This window comes from Phoenix dactylifera, chromosome 8, assembly GCF_051530095.1.
Source record: "Phoenix dactylifera cultivar Ajwa chromosome 8, Ajwa_hap1_PhDact_Kaust_v1.1, whole genome shotgun sequence".
Taxonomy (NCBI): domain Eukaryota; kingdom Viridiplantae; phylum Streptophyta; class Magnoliopsida; order Arecales; family Arecaceae; genus Phoenix; species Phoenix dactylifera.
The window spans coordinates 8,002,560-8,019,945 of record NC_143197.1 but is presented as its reverse complement, the minus strand read 5'-3'; the positions used below and the strand labels follow the sequence as shown (position 1 = coordinate 8,019,945).

At 38.7% G+C, this 17,386-nt stretch overlaps 1 protein-coding gene across 1 annotated transcript; it reads left to right on the top strand.

The window, feature by feature from the left end:
* Positions 1-871: 871 nt before the first annotated feature.
* On the top strand, positions 872-15,552 carry LOC103701128 (transcription coactivator). Its single transcript, XM_026802182.4, has 10 exons — positions 872-1,251; positions 1,439-1,528; positions 1,612-1,716; positions 3,084-3,185; positions 6,840-6,924; positions 9,870-9,936; positions 10,074-10,118; positions 12,006-14,177; positions 14,523-14,739; positions 14,848-15,552. Exons 1-10 carry the CDS (start codon positions 1,150-1,152, stop codon positions 15,403-15,405), a joined length of 3,543 nt encoding a protein of 1,180 aa, XP_026657983.4. The 5' UTR covers positions 872-1,149; the 3' UTR covers positions 15,406-15,552.
* The last annotated feature ends 1,834 nt before the right edge of the window (positions 15,553-17,386 follow it).

Here is a 17,386-nt window from a genome sequence, read left to right as displayed (position 1 = left end):
GAGGGGTTTAAACCAAGTAATTCCAAGCTTAAACTTGTACATGCTATTTTAGGTATAAAGAAATTGATTACATGATTTATCTTAATTTCTTTTCATCAAATTTTGATTTGCATCTTTTTTTTTCGTACATGCTATTTGGAACCCTCCCTTCTTGTTATTCTATTTCCAAAATCCCAACCTTTGTTTAGATGCTGATTATATATTTCAATCAGAGTAAACATAAAAATGAAATTTAAGTCTATTTCAAAAATAATTTTCATGCTGCAATATATCATATAGTATGGTGACAAAATTCCTTTTCAATTTGAAACTCGTTGACTCTTGTTATCCATACACGGCGGATGCTAGGTGCGGATTGCATTCTGCTTGACGGAGACTCAGCCTTTATGATTAAGTAGATTTGAGATATGGAGCTCGATAGAGGTCTAGCCCGTTGCTCCGCGATGTTCGCAGACTATTACACGAAAATAGTCTATCATGGGCCAGACATGTCTACAGAAAGATGAATAACGCAATTAATTAGATAGCCTCGTTCGTGGCCCATCATTTTGGAAGTTTTATCTGGAGGATCACATGTCGGTGTCCTGTTTTTTTTTTTTCCTTGGTTCTGTTGACTGCACCCATCTAGGGCGAGTGTGAAGTGCGGTTGTACCAAAAAAAACAAGAAAAAACCGAAAATACTTGGCGACAGAAAACCAGCACCAAAATAGTTCCCACGTTTCACTCGTTGATAGGTTTCTACACCAATCAGTGCCAACATGGCGCCAAGCTTAACATTGTTGGGCCCCGCAGTATTACCAGTCATTCGGTCCAATGCACGGTGCCCACGTGTGACGTGATATGTGTGGTGCATTTCGGCTCCCGCCACATTATCCCGGTCGCAAAATCAAATTCTCACCGAAAATAGAAAAGAATAAAAAATAAATAATATTTTCCCTCCCAATCGAAACGCCTCTTCTTCTCCCGGAAGGAACCGCCCCGAACCCTCCCCTGTCCCTCCAAGCCAGCTTGTGAGCGAGTGAGCGAGAGAGAAAGAAAACTCGATCTCGTGTCTTCTTCCTTCTTCTTCTCCATTTCTATCTCTCTTTCCTTGGATCTCTCTTTGGATCTAGGCCTCCATTTCGAGCTCCCCATCTCTCGTCGGCCAAAATGGTTCGATCTCGAGGCGCTTCCACGTCGAGAAGCCCTGACAAGATCTTTGCCGAGGTTCGCTTCGTTCTCTTCGGATTCGATTCCGTCTCCGAAGCTCAGGTGCGTGCGTCTCTCTCATGCTTTATTTCTCTCGGAATCCTTCATCAGTGGACCCCCCCCCCCCAAAGAAAAAAAAAACAGAGATGAAACGATGATTTCACCATTAATATTAGCAAAAGATCGAACCTTTAATTCTGGAATTATTTCAAGATATATATTTTTTTTTTGATGTATGTCTTTGTTTCAGTACCTATCGGAACTTGTTCGAAGGGGGGGCGTCGATGTTGGGAAGTACGATTTGAGTTGTACTCATGTGGTTGTGTCGGGCCGTGTTTATGTGAGTTTCCAGCCTTGATTCTGCCAGGTGTTTTTTTGGGCGATTTTGGTAATCAGATTTCGGATTTTAAATGTGCCGGACAGGATGATCCTGTGTGCGTTGCTGCTCGGAATGATGGGAAAATCCTTGTCACGGAGTTGTGGATCGATGATAGCGTGGATTTTGGGACACTAGCAGATCCGACCAGGGTCAGTTTGTTTCCTCTGTTGCCTGTTGTTATTCTCACTGATTCTTGTGTTGATCTAAAATTAGAGTAGATTTTAGATGCAGGACATGGTAACTGTCGTTCTACAGCTGTTACTATGTTTCAATGAGAACTGGTATAAAGTTATAAACAAGTGAAAGCAAATGTTGTAACTGAGGAAAAAATGAAACCATGAAAGTAGTATCCTAATGAAAGTTGCTACACTGTTTGGAGCTGCATTTTGTAGGTGAAATTAGACAACCGCAGAACTGTAAAATCATGCTTTTGATGTCACTATGACACCACTAACTAACTTGTGGTTTCCTGCTAATCGTAGCATTGGCGACCCCAGGAAATTCATTTTTCCGGAGTTTTATTTTTATCTGTTTTCTAGCCCATCCCTCTCAGTCATATTTCTTTTAGTGCCATTTGTTTCTTCAGTGATGCTGCTTTAATTAGATGTGGCAAAGGCACTTATTTTGTTGTCTGTGCTGCTTCAATAATTTTCGCTTAACAAAAGTACACAATGGAGCTTGAGGGTTACTCTGTGTTCTCTTTCCGTAGGTACTTAAACTAATTTGTACATGCAATAATAAAGGATGTTAAGTGAAATGGTTTCTGAATGATATCTTTTAGTTCCCACTTCAGGATTTTTTCCTTTATTTGAGCATCCTATTACTCTTTATAACCTCTAATTTGTCAATAAGATGACTTCAACCATTCACAATCTCTCCATATGCCTCAGGAAACAATGTCTTTATCATCCAATTGTCAACTTTAAATAATAGACAAGTATGTATGAATACCGTGGCATATGGATCAAGAACACAGATACATAACCCAGAACTATCAAATCATGGCTGGATAGAAACTGAGTAATCACCAATTTACATGTCTTGTAACTTAAAACTAGGGTAAATTGACATCTGCTTAGGTCTCACCACATTTTTTTAATCCTAGATGTCCTCATATTTCAGGGGCTAGATTGACCTATTTTATGACTGCTGATGACATGGAGTGGCAGTTCCTTCTCATTCTCGCTGTATTAAGAAGCGGGCAGTTACTAATAAGTCTGATATGTAGCATGAGGGATACTAGCTGTCTGATGGGACAGTCTTTCACGAGAACAGAATCTAATCCTTATTTTGCAAAAAAATGAGGCTTTTGGTTGCAGGGGGAGTCCTTTACCAAATATCATCAGTATTGTCTTAAATTATTTCAAGTTAACGACAATCAATCAAGCCTTTATTCATTTATTAATTTATTTATTTGTGCACGTACATGTTGGATGACCTTGGTCCCCAATAGTGCACTGAATTTTGAAAAAAATTGCTTGTATCTTATGCCAGTTTCCTCACATATTCTTTGCAGATTTTATATCGACCTCTAAAAGATTTGAATGGTATACCAGGCAGTGAGTCTCTGTTTATTTGCTTGACAGGATATCAAAGGCCAGAGCGCGATGATATCATGGTATGCAATATACTCTATATGTAATTCAACAATTATGAGTACACCACCATGCTTCTGACTCCATCACTGTTTGAAAAGTTAATTGAGAATGTATTCTTTAAACGCCAAACTACTCTTCTAGTTTTTTGAGAGACTAACTTTGTTTTTTATACATATAAAAAGATGTTTTTTTTTTCCTTAGTAATATGACCTTGGCTCCACACCTTGTTGAGCTTCAATATCATTTGTTATTTCCACATATATACATGCTATCTCTTCAAAAAGGACGTACAAGTGCACACAAATCCTGCCGCTGTGGGGTTTGGGGATGGTTAGATGTACGCAATCTTACCTTCACATGCAGGAGGATATTTTCGTGTTTTGGACCCGTGACACCTAGTTTATAATCCGTGTTTTGGACCCATGGCACCTAGTTTACAATGAAGCAATCTTACAGTTGCACTAAGGCGCGCCCTCACTTACTATCTCTTCACATTTTTAAAATGTACCTCTCTCTCTCTCTCTCTCTCCCCCTCTTTGAGCAAAACTGTTAAATGAGTTTAGAGTCACCCAATCAAAATTGTAGTATAGTTGATCTCAGTTGCTAATCGAGTCATATATTCTCTTAAGCATACTTGTCCAACTAAGCTAGCCATTTAGAAATAATGACAAGTAGAAGCACCATAGATAAAAATAAGTATAAATGTTTAAAAAACCCATATAAAATCTGTATAAATTGAAATAGATTGGTTTCAGAAACTTTTGGATGTCTGTTTACAACCTTGTTCTAAAGGGCTGGTATTTTTGCTTGAAAAAAGGGGAAGGGGGGAGGAAGGGACAAGCCCACCCCCGCGTAGCAGCCCCGACCACTGGGCCCCCACCCCGCCAGGAGAATGTTCGATGCGGGTAGACCGAGTCGTGTGTTGGGCACCCCGACCTATTTTACTCATACCCTCCCCACCCGTGGGCCGGCTCAGTTATCCGACCCGACCCTCCGTGTGAGTACGTCACACCTGGCACCACCCAGGCTACCAGCCGACCAGTAGCGCTTCCAGACCCCGTGTCCAGGCGTGGGGCATCCGGTCCCCGAATTTAATCGACGCCCGTGCGTTTCGAACCTGGAACCACTTGGTTGGAAGCAAACGCCCCGTTCCAACTGGGCTACCACCTTGGTGGCAAAGGGCTGGTATTTCAGTCAACTCTTACATGCTATTTTCTTGTTGAGCTGGTTCCTTGCCTCCCCTAATTAGCCTGGGGGGCAGGGGCAGATCCAGGGGGCTCTGGCCTTCCTAAAGTTTGAAAATTTGTGTGATCTCCCGTGCACATATCACACATGGCCCCCCAACCCAAGGCCTGTCCTCCACCCCCACCCCCTAAAAAAGTTTCGGCACGTGCTTTCACTGATTTATCCTCAGGCCCATGTTCGATTGATCTAGTACTTAGATCCCTCGATTATCCTTCCCGTTCCAAATTCCAATTCAATATCTTTGTTACTAGTTATCTGTTTTAGAATCCCATATATAAGCCCAAAGAAGTGCACGCCACTCACTGATGAGTATAGATACCATTTCCAACCCAATTTCGTATTTCGGGATTTTTTTTTTTACATGTTTGCTACAATGTTCCGCTTGAAAGTCTCCTTCGACAAGTAATGATTTTATTCTAATAAAGACATCCTAATCAAATTGTTTGAAATCTAGAATATGTGTTGCAAGTAGCAACTATAACTTGGTTCCCACCATTAATCTTCTTAACCATTCGCATCCTTTATTTCTAGCTTTGCTCCACTTTAGGAGATCATCCATGGTTCTCTCTTTTGGTAGATTTTTCCGTGGTTCTGAGACATCCTCTCAGAAGTCCTACCCATAGATTGCTTCCCATGACTTGCTTCTCCCATCCTGCCTATAATTATGTATCTTGTGTTAATTAAACTAGATTTTAAGCTTATATTAGCTGAATGTTATGTTTGTTTAGTTGTTCATTGTGTCTTCCCCTTTTGTTATTTGATTCTCTTCTAACGTGTTGCTCTGCACATATTCTGTGGTGCTTATTCTTTTAACTTTCGTTACTTATATATCTATATTTTACTTTCATTTAGGTTTTTGAATTTGGCTTCTAAATTTCTTTTTCACATTTGAATATTCTTAAAACCCTTGAGCAATCTTTGCTGATTGTTAAAGCATTTAATGATAAATACAATGTGTTGGATAAATCAATATTTTTTAACAGATTTGTTTGGTGAAGCATTTAATACATACATACATACGTACATACATACATAACATACATACATACGTACGTAGATACATACATACATACATAGATACATACGTACGTACGTACGTAATATGATTACTGCAGCTTCTTTAAATAAATCTCATTTGACAACACATCTTAAATCATATTAAGCATAACACCAGTAAATGTTTTACATTTTTATAATATGTTGTACAAAACTTACATTATTTTGTATATCATGTTACATTGGCCTGCCCAAGCAAGAAATTCTGGCTCTCCCCCTGCTGGGAAGGGTAATATTTTCAGTGTTGCAAATGTAGTTTCGTGTTGGATTTCTCTTTTATGTTGAACATGATTTAAATTAATTCATTGTTGCAGTCGCTAATGTGTCTAGCAATAGAAAGCTCATAGTTGAAAGCTCAGAAATCTCTGGAAGTAGAACTGGGAAGGGTATGAAAATATGAGTTTCCGAAATCCTGAGTGGCATCCAAAGGTTTCATGCATCCATCCTTAAGAGTTCTGTCTATCATCAGCAGTTAAACAGTTAAGATCGCCCAAGCTTTTTGGGATGACAAATTATTCCATATGAAGCCATTCTATCAATGTAACTTGTCACTGCAATCTTCATTTGCCAGCTTCATTTTAAAAACCTGCAGTATTTAAGGAAAGCCCATTCAACTTGAACATGAACCTTCCGTATAGGCAACCAAGTTCCATTCATCATTCTACTCTCCTTTCTTCTTCCTTCACATATGTCAACAATATTTTGGACTTGGTGTATCAACAAGAGATTTTGTTCATTTCTAGAACCTTTTTGATGTCAATGTGTTATTGTCTTTATTAAACCTTTCTATTCACTAGTGTTTTCATCCTGTTTCCATACAAAAATATGCTGATGTGAAGCCTTAAGAATTTGTTATGTGAAAGTATTGAATGACTCTCTGAAGTTTGTCTGGCATCCATCTGCTTTTAGCATAGAGGATGAAAACATTTTAAGTTTGATATAATATTATTTGATGATGGATAGCTGTGTCAACTATTTTCTTGCTTAGGGAAAAAATCTCAGCCATATTCAAATATTGAATATTTCATCAATATTCTATTTGGCTAACACCTGACCTCCTATATTATAAACAATTTATTTTCCTTTTGCCTTTTTACTTTTCAGTACTACTGTTTGTCACAATTGCTTAGTGTTGCTTCTCTTTGGTAATTTGTGCATAGTTTAATAGTGTTTTGGTCAATCTAATATTCTACCTTTATTTATGATTGCTTATTTGTTTCTAGTTGTTATACATGGAAGTTATATTCTAAGCTAGTTATTCATTTAAATTCTGTATTTGTTAGGGAAATTCTTTTTCTTGCATTATATCACTTTCCTTTTCTTTGGTGAGCTATTGCCATAAATTAATTTGGCACTGCTTTTTTGGTTTGTAGAAAATGGTCTCCTTGATGGGTGCTAGGTTTTCCAAGCCTTTGATAGCAAACCAAGTCACTCATCTTATATGCTACAAATTTGAAGGTCTGTTATTTTTTCAAGCAACATGGTGGTAATGTTATTTATTTTCTTAATAAGCAAATCAGATTGTGGTATTGTTTAGGGGTATGTAAAATGAGAGATTACTCTGTTTTGTTATTTTGACAGAGATTTTGTTTCTTGGTTTGGTGATGTTGGATGATCATGATCCTTTAGTTTTTCAAATAAATTTGCAAATGTCATGTTCCATACGGCTTTTGCATGGTAGTGTCTGTATCATTTAGTTCATTTTGGGATCCATCATAATAATGCTAGATATTTTAGGAATTTGATATTTTCAATGTTAGGCACATGCTAAAATCCAGATATGAGGGTTAAGAATCTGCAAGATATAGGATGACCACAAACAATTCTTGAGCAAAATAAGTAGCTCCGTCGGTATCTTTTCTTATGTCATCTTTATATACGCATGTAGTCTTGCTTTTTGAGATGCAAGTGTGTGACTTGCATATTTAACCCTATTAAGAGTAATTTAGAAAATTGTCTTTGCAGGGTAAAACAAAGGATAACGCTTGTGGTAAAGCACAAAGATTAATTTTGCAGTTCTGGTGCTTGTTTTTCAAACTTCTGCACCTTGGATATATTCATAGTAGTATCATATTTTTGTGATGCTTGCATCATGACTTAATTGTATGCTTTTCATGCTAAGCATTTGGTTTATCTCTACTTACAACTTTTATTGGGGCTTGATTTCTCAAGCAAACCAAATTTGTAGCTTATTTATTGTTTATCCAATGTAATCTTGCCACTTCTCTGCATCATCATCCTCTTTAGGCTGCATCTCTTCATTGTTGGGGTCATCACTTCAAGCAATCTCTTAGACATCATGGTTGCCGTTTGAGGTTATACATCAGGCTTACTTCATCTACAATCATTGCACCTTGTTGCTTTGACTTGTGAATGACCTTGAAGTTGTACTAGATTTTGCTGGAATGGTATGATACTAGGTACATCACACAATATGAGACTGCATCCTATACTTGTCATGCCCCGAACCTGTCATCTGGATCGACCACATGACACTAGCTCACTTTTCGATTTATGAACTGGGGTGCAGAGTACCCTGCTAAAAGCATTCTTGCATAGATTGCGACTTTCCCGCGAGACCATGTCCAATCATCAGACATAATGTGATACCTCACAACTTAGAACACCTTACGGGATCGAATCGGGGTTAACGAAGTAGAACCCTTAGACTGCCCATAGAATCCCCCAAGCCAAGTAGAGGGAGAAAGAAAAAAGGAGAGAGAGAAAGTGTGGGAGAAAGGAAAGAGAAGAGAGAGAAGACTCTTCTTCCCAAAAATAGGAGAGATCTCTGCCTTCTTTGTATTAGGAGTGGCGCGGCCAAGGCGGCCGGTCCTGGGGACGGCGACTAATGGTGGACCCTCCACCATAGCATTATCGGCGACGGTGGATGGCCGGCATAGAGAAGAGCAAAGAAAGATCGTTAAAGGACAAACCCATCAAACTTGGCCTAGATCATAGCTGTCTCCCTAATCGACAGCCACACAACCTCGGCAATTCTGAGAAATGGTGAAGTCTGGCCCGAACAAGCGGTCAATATTGGTGAATGAGGAAGAAGGGGCCGAAACAAGGCTCCCCTATTTTGGATGAGATTTCGGCGAATTGCCGGCTCAAATTAAAGTGGAACGACGACCATGAGACCGTAAAAGATGGAAGAAGGAGAGCTTCGACTTTTTACCTTAATTCGGCGACTTCTTGATGGTGATCCATGAAAAATTCAAAAAAGAAAGCTTGGAACTGGAGGCGATTGCTCGAGAGATCGTCGGTGGGATTTGTAGGAGGAGACCCTTTATAGACGAGATCCTAGGGTTTTTAGGCCAATTTTTGACTTGCCTTGGACTCCCGGAGTCCACTGGAGTTGGGAGAGAAGAAGACTCCCAACCGAAGTTTTCTTCCTCGTCTGTCACGCGCATTGCACGCTTGCTTCAACAAGCCCAGGCCTCTTCATGTCAGCCCATTAACCCTAAAAAATTGGGCTATTACAATATTGACACATTGTGTAATAGTACTATACGGTTGTTGGAATGATACGATTCTATTTGTACTGTCCTATTCTGGTGGTATTGGAAATCTTGCTTGGTATATTATTGTATGTGTGATATTCCTTTGTGGTTGCATGCCCCTTATCATCTTTCGACTCTTCTTCCGGGCTTCATTCCTATGCTGCCACTTGGACAATTCTACTGATACTTTGTCTGCTTTGGTACCTTGTTTTTATGCTTGTCCCCATCAAAGGAATTTATTGTTCCTTGCATGGTTGTCCGGTCATTCTCATGACAGGCTCTTGGTAGGTGTTACTTCTAGATGGCGTAATATCTTATTATTGCTTCTGCATAATTAAAGCTTGCACATGTTTACTATGCTTATTACTTGTACAAGTCTATCCATTGAATATATATGAGGTTCTCGATAAACACACTTGTGATGAAACATGCTCATTGGGTGTCCAGTAATTGCAGAAAATGTCTACATGGTTTGAATGAATTGATAGATTCCACAAGACATTGTGGGAGCTTCTCTATGAGATATCAGAATTTTTGAACTGCTCGTGCTGAAAAATTATATATATGTATTTGAGCGTTCTATTTTTATCAACATCACTTGTAGGACTTATAGTTGTCAATGCTTTAGATGCAAACTATAATGGAGTTCAAACACTTAAAGAGGTTATTTCTTAGTGACATCCTGTCTTTCTGTGGAGGATCTTTGATTATTTTCATAAGACTTCTATCTTTTTTTTTAGATGCTTACATACACATACGTCTGTATGCGTATTGCATTGTACTTGTCTTTTTTACGCAAACATTATCATTTTTTAACTGCTTTTTCTCATGAAAATTTTGTTAACTAAAATGCCTCTTGTCATGAACTTGACTTGTTCTAATCAATATGTATGTTCTTTCTAGGTGAGAAGTATGAATTGGCCAAAAAAGTGAATATCAAACTCGTCAATCATCGATGGCTGGAAGACTGGTACAATTAGATTCAAATTTCTGCCCTTTGGACTTAATAAAAAAACTATTGATTCAATGAGATTATTTTTAGTTCATGTTTGTCACCATCAAAAATTTAATTTATGATTTTTACCACTGATATTGTATTTGTTGCAGCTTAAAAGCATGGGAAATACTACCAATAGATGACTATACTAAAAGGTATGATGCTCTGATAAGTTTGCTTCTTTTATTTGATTTAGTTTTGTTGGGACTTCAAGATTGTGTTGTTTATCAAATGTTCAAAAATGACTAAGAATGATGTAATATATGCTTGCGAAGGTTCCACTCCGGACATCATTTAGATGACTAAAAAATTGGTTATCAACATTTCATTCATTTGACTGTTTTGTTGGTGGATCATTGTCCCCGAAAATGTGGTTAATCAATTGAATACAAGTCCATTTGTGTGATGTCAAGTTGCTCAATTTTTATGTGCATGCTTTGAAGTCCTCCATTTCCTTTTTATAGATTAATCTTCTGTTAGAATTATCCTTAGTAGATTTCACTAAGTTATCTTTTTTGTATGTATTTCAAAAGATAAACATATGCACAGATTGATGCAACTTATGTAAACACGAGGATCAGTACCAAATGAGAAACATTACTCAATAACATATGCGTATATGACCTATTTATTGAGCTTTAGTTATTATGACCTGCTTTTAACTGACAGAAAATTTTCCTTCTTTCTTTTGTGCATCTAGTTTATTGGATGTGGCAATGGTGCTGAGCTCGCTAGTAAAATAAAAATATGGCTCGATCCTAGTCATCCACATGCCAGGATCTGAAATTGGAACCTGGGTGATCTGTTGCCTTTGCCTTTCCCAAATTGAAGGGTGAATTAACCAACAGAAGAACTCATGAAGTTAACACTATTGGTAAAGCTAGTTAGGAGCATGGCTCCCTATGCTATATTCAAGACAAGTACACTTCAGCTAGTTCCATATATAGGTCTAGTTATCATGTCATGGTTTTGGTTTTGAAAGTATGACGAGAAGTCATGTATAGAAATATCTTGGTACCCACTATCTAGAAAACATTGTGCATAAAATTTTACCTTGAAATGACACTTGCAGATATTGAAAGTGTTTTTGTACAGGGTTTGTGTGCGGTCTACAATTTCTCATTTAGCCATGTTTTTTGGAACGAGCAATTCAAGAATAATTTTTAGTTGTCTATTTAATAAATTTCTATTTTTTTTTTACTTCAGTTTCCGGGACTTTTCTCCATAGTGCAAGTCCATATCTTACTGTACATGACGATATGATAGATAAGCTATTTTGGTTTTTTAAGAGCCATTATCTAGGAGTGCATATAAATTTACCTTAGATTTATTTATGAATTTAATGCAAGCATGTCCACTAAGAGCTTTCATGCCATGTGATCTTGACCATTTGGATGCAGGTGAACGTCAATTACTTCTATATGTTATCTTTATTGTAGCTCTAGTATCAGCCATGTTGGTAGGAAATGGTTATTGATTGTTCTCAGGTCTTACCCTGGTCAACTGCAAATTATCAAGTGAAGTTGAGAATCTGTAACCATTCAGTACTTTGCATGCTTGGTAGTTTGGGTAGCTCTTTCTGTTTGAAAAGTGCCATACCCCCCACCCCCCTCTAAGTTGGAGGAACGGGGGGAGAGAGAGAGGATAGTTCAGCAACAGGCTATCATTTCCTGTAAATCTAGATCAGGGTAGGATAATTGCTTTGCCTCCTAGTTAGTTTTTTTGGGGTCCAACTCGTATTTTGTTAGTTAACCCAGCACATTAGTTGGTTCCATGTCATTGTAACTCTTTTAACTGCTTGTTGCATCTAAATTTAGTTTAGGTACTTGTGAATAGGTAGAACAAATGCTCCCTTTCCCTTTTATCTTTATAGTGAACCCATTACATGATTTTTTCCTGCTTAATTGTTGCTTCAGTCTTCAACTGCTGCTGCATTGCCTTTTTGACTTGTTGCTTTACTGCTTTATGGCGCTATTGACAGTGTCTTGTAAATTATATGATATGAATTTTGAAAGAGCCTCTGATAGGTTTTCTTGAAACAGTGGCTGCGAATTAGAGATTTTGGAGGCTGAGGCCAGGGATTCGGAAGAAGAAACTGAGGATGATACAAGGGTCTTGGGTCAGAAGAACAATGCAGGGAACTCTAGCTTCCAAGGTGGGATGTCGGTCTCTGTGCATTCTGATATGTCCATTCCATCTATGGGAATAATCGGCATTCATAAAGATACTGGAGCGGCAAAACAACCACAGAGTGGTGATGATTTGTGCATGAACAGTAGATTGTTTACTACATGCAAGGGGACTGGTTCTGGAAAAGCTTTGGACATGTCTGACCTTAGCAACAAGGTTGGTGAGGAGTTTGGTCATCACAATGCAGGGGACATTGAGCAAGCAGGTGATGGTTATGATGGTGGGTCATCATTCATTCCATGTGATATTAACTTAAAGAAACAAGACAATAAATTGTCAACGGATAAACTGGGTTCAACGTCCAGTGCATTAGCTGAGCAATCTAGTAGTCTAAGTTACTCGAGAAGAACTCCTAAGAAGTCAGTTTTACCAGAAGAACTGTCAAATATGTCATTTTCATCTCCTCTAGGGGTCATGAAAGAAAATACACTGTCATTTCTAAGGGAAGGTACAGTGAATGATGGCCCTGCTGACATGCAAGGTCCAGCAGCCACTTCTAGTATACATGATACAGAAGCAATCAGCAATGGTTTGCCTCAAAAGAGGAAGATTTCATTAACAAGAGTTGGTTCCAAGTCTCCAAAGTCAGAATGTCAGGGTTCAAAAAGCTCTGCACCTCAGAGTCCCTTGGCATGCATTAGAGCTGCACAGTTGGAATTTACTACTGCTATACCTCAGGACAAAAGTGATATTGTGCCGAGAATTATAAACAGCCCTGTGGAAGAGGCTAGTAATTCAAATTCTGTGGCAAACCAATCCAAGCCATCGTTAATTTACAGGAAGAAGTCTCTCAAATGCAGGCAGCCTGGCTCAGGGACCAAAATTGCCGATCCTACAAGTTCACCTTCAGATGCTAAGGAGGCAGATTTGCCAAGCTTGAGGCGAGCAATAGATGAAAATGTTGTGAGGCACTTGCCTAACTTGAAATCTACAATTACAAGCGCCAAGGTTTCTCCTGCAGATAGCAAGCTGCTTCCAGATTTGTTGCATGACAACGAGCCAAGACAGGCAGCAGACAAGCATGCCAGCTTAAGAAACTCTGTAAACCACTTTGGGTCATTGGTCATTGAAGGCAGAATTGCAGAAGAGGCTTCTTCAAAGGAGAAAATATCTGGGGTATCTTTAGGTGGTTTAGGGGAATCTGAATGTGCCACTAAATGCGATAATCTGGATAATGCAATGAATGATTTCCCAAGTGCCAAGGAATCTCCAGAATTACATAACCCAAGGCATGATGAGGCAGCACTATCTCCTAATAGGAGGGAACCGGAAACCAGAAAGTCATTTAGTACTGCTAGTTCTGACACATGTAAAGGAAACAATGTGAAAGCAACATCTGGTGCACACACCAAAAAGGCTGTCGCAAAAAGGACTATGAATAGCAGGCCTAAGCCTCCTGCAGGCAGTACTAGGAAAGACAAGGTAGTTACCAATTCAGATAAAGCTGCCACCTTGGACAAGGCTGGAGTCAGATCAGGGAAAGCGGAGAAGGTGAGTAGCAATGTGGTACTTGCGACCGCAGCCAGTGATGAGATAAATGGGGCAGCTCAGGCAGCATCCAAAGATGTGGTCATGGAGGACAGGGTGGAAGTGGCACAACATATTATTTCTGCAAGCAACAATAAGAATGTAGCCGTGGATTGGATGGAGACATCAATGGATCCAGAAAAGGAGAACAAACCAGAAGAAGATTGCAGTTTGACTTTTAAGTCAAATGGCAGTCAATGTTGTAAAATGGTTCCCCAACATGACAGAAAAATGATGCAAAAGAATAAAAATGCTGGTGGTGTTGATACCAAGAAGACACAAACAAGGAAGGATGGAAGACTTATTAGTTCAGAACCTGTGTGGTTTATTTTAAGTGGTCATCGCCTTCAGAGAAAAGAGTTTCAAACGGTAATTAGATGCCTTAGGGGAAGGGTTTGCAGGGATTCTCATCATTGGTCCTATCAAGCTACGCATTTTATTGCCCCAGATCCAGTTCGCAGAACTGAGAAGTTCTTTGCAGCTGCTGCAGCTGGAAGGTACATCCCAAACATCATTAAACGTCATAAATGTTTCTTAATTGATGTTTGTGGGCTATGATAGATCAGTTGGCATTATAGTCACTGACTTCATAGATCAGTTGGCATTATAGTCATTGACCAGTTTGAGCAAGATTTTCATCCTTGCTTAATTCCAAATCTTGTAATTTATGCTTCTCTATGCTACATGCTACATACTCCATTTTTTACCTTCTTTATGCTTGGTAGTCTGTTGGTAAACTGGTGTGAGAAAGTGGCAGTGTTTTGCGTGATAATAATTTCTTCTATTTTATTGTCTATTATCACAAGGAGACCTTATGTCCTTTTACCTTCTCTTGAATTCAGGTGGATTCTAAAGATGGACTACTTGACTGCTAGTAATCAGGCCGGAAAGTTCTTGGACGAAGAACCTTTTGAATGGTATAGGAGCGGCCTCACTGGAGATGGGGCTATCAGTTTAGAAGCTCCAAGGAAATGGCGCCTTTTGAGGGAAAGAACAGGTCATGGTGCCTTCCATGGAATGCAAGTTATTGTTTATGGAGAATGCATTGCGCCCACTCTGGTAGTGTCGAATTCATCTATTTATAATCATTTCCAAGATAGATTATTTTCTACCCACTCTTTCATCAATGCCTGTCATTTATTTTTGCCATTCTCTCTTCTGAACCAGGACACATTGAAGCGTGTGGTGAAAGCTGGAGATGGCACCATCTTGGCAACCTCCCCTCCTTACACTCGCTTTCTGAAGTCTGGTGGTGTTGATTATGCCGTCATCAGCCCAGGTATGCCACGTGTTGACTTGTGGGTGCAAGAGTTCTTGAGGCACGAGATCCCGTGTGTTGTGGCTGATTATTTGGTGGAGTATGTATGTAAACCTGGTTACTCTCTCGAGAGGCATGTGCTCTACAATACACATGCTTGGGCCGAGAAATCTTTTGCAAATTTGTTGAGCCGCTCTGAAGAGATCATTGCTGATGTCTCAGTGCCATCTAAAGAAGGCAATGATGATCTGAGCTGCTCAGTGTGTGGGTCACGAGATAGAGGAGAGGTGATGCTTATTTGTGGAGATGAGAGTGGTAACGTTGGATGTGGAATTGGTACTCATATTGATTGCTGTGATCCCCCACTTGAAGCAGTACCAGATGGAGACTGGTTTTGCTCCAAATGTAGCAGCAATGCCTCCAAAACCCCTTTTAAGGGTAGTAAAAAGACCTTCACGCGAACTTGAGCGAGTTTTGCGCTCCTTTCTTGCCATCCATCTTGTAAACAGTTATTCAGCGGCATATTTTGTAACACTGACCAAATGATACACTTGGTAGTCATATCATAATAAAGAAATATTAAGGAGAAGTACTTTCTGCTGTTGTTCTTGCCACTCTATCTTATGTTATGCCTTCAGTGGATTTTTTTTCTGGTATTGCTTGTGAGAATTACTTTCTGCTATTGTTCTTGCCACTCTAGCTTATGTTATGCCTTCAGTGGATTTTTTTTCTGGTATTGCTTGTGGATAGAGCCTCCAAGGTAGTCTGGGTCATACTTGAATTGCTTGGTCCAGGTTTCTTTGCATAGTCATGCGGATGATTCTTTCTCAATAAACTGAGTTTATCTAGAGTAGAAAAACTCATTTATTTATTTATGACCAAGTATCAAAATTAAATCTACGAAAGATTAGCATAAATGATGAATGACAAGAATCAATTTAAGAGTTAGCAACAGTGAGAGGAAGTTTACAGTTTTGAATTAATCAAAAGAACCTTAATGTTCAGTTCCTAAATTGTTTTTGTGATTTGTTTCTTAGTGATAATAGATGGAGCATGGAGCAAGTAAATAAAGTAACTGCACCACAGTTCCTCTGAACTTAGGCTTCTTTGTATGCTTAAGGGTCATATTTGAATGGAGCCTGGGATGTTTAACCTAACATGGTCCATATATAAGAAAATTTCTCAAAACAATATTTCTGGAAAGTAAAACTTATAAATAGAGATTATACAAAAGCAACATAATAACATGAATAAAGAAAATAAGCAAATCTAATTCCAAGCGAAAGGGCAAATTTATTTCCCGATAAACAGGTACTATAACTGTTCATCTTGTAACTATCTGCATGAAACCAAATTGACCCCACAACTATTCGTTCCATAAAATTATGAATGTCTCCTCTAAACTTCCGTTGAGACGTGGGAATAGTCCTACACCGCAAATCAAAGGATTAGATAGCTTTACGGATATTTGGACCATTCATCTATAAGCTTAAGCTTTTCGGATTGGTTTTCATTATATGTGACGTGGATTCTAATGTGCGACTAGACCAGCTAATGTTCCACGTCGTTTGTTCCTCAGGGACAATGATATCAGTGTTTGAAGGAGAACACACACAATGCCTCTCTCTCTCTCTCTCTCTCTATCTATTAATCTATCCATCCATCTATTTATCTATCTTCTTTTCATGTTGATGGCCTAATGGGCCCACGGAACCTAAACTTACTTGAGGTCCGGCCTGTATAAGCTTGATCAGGGCCCGTAGAATACACATCAATGCAAATAGAATTTCTAGAGAGGGAAGTATTGAGTCATATGTAACATAAAAGTTTAGAATAAATAGTTGCTATATAGAACTCGAGTTAAGTTGATGCAAGTGGAGATGTTTTGGTTTGAAAGCATTTATCTACCTCTAAGAATAAAAGTGAAAAGAAAGATGATAAGTCAACCAATAGGTTTACATTTAGATTATTGAGCAAAGGAATAGTGGATTCATGCAAAATCAGTTAACATGGTTTCCAAATTACCCCACCTCTTTACCCTAAATTTAACACCATAGGTGGAAGGTGTCGATATGATGCAAAAATCATTGAAGTGGGGCACTCACTTTCCTTGGGAAAAACCCTTCCCTGGTGTTGGGGCTGGGAAGGAGCTATCAGCCCATTGATTGGCATATATTAATATTATATATGCATAATAAAGAGCTATAATTGCAAGCTCTGTTGATTGGCATCTATCTCTCCCATAGTGGTCGCACATTCAAACTTCATAGTGGTTAGTAAGGATCTTATTTTTCAAAAAAAATCACATGCACAATAAAGGCTTCGAGTAGAATTCAATAATAAGAAACTTAGATTTGCATTAACGAGTAAATTTATAGAGCACGAAAGCAACTTAAATATTTTGTTGATACTTGTGATTATATACAATTATATATTAAAATTATAAAC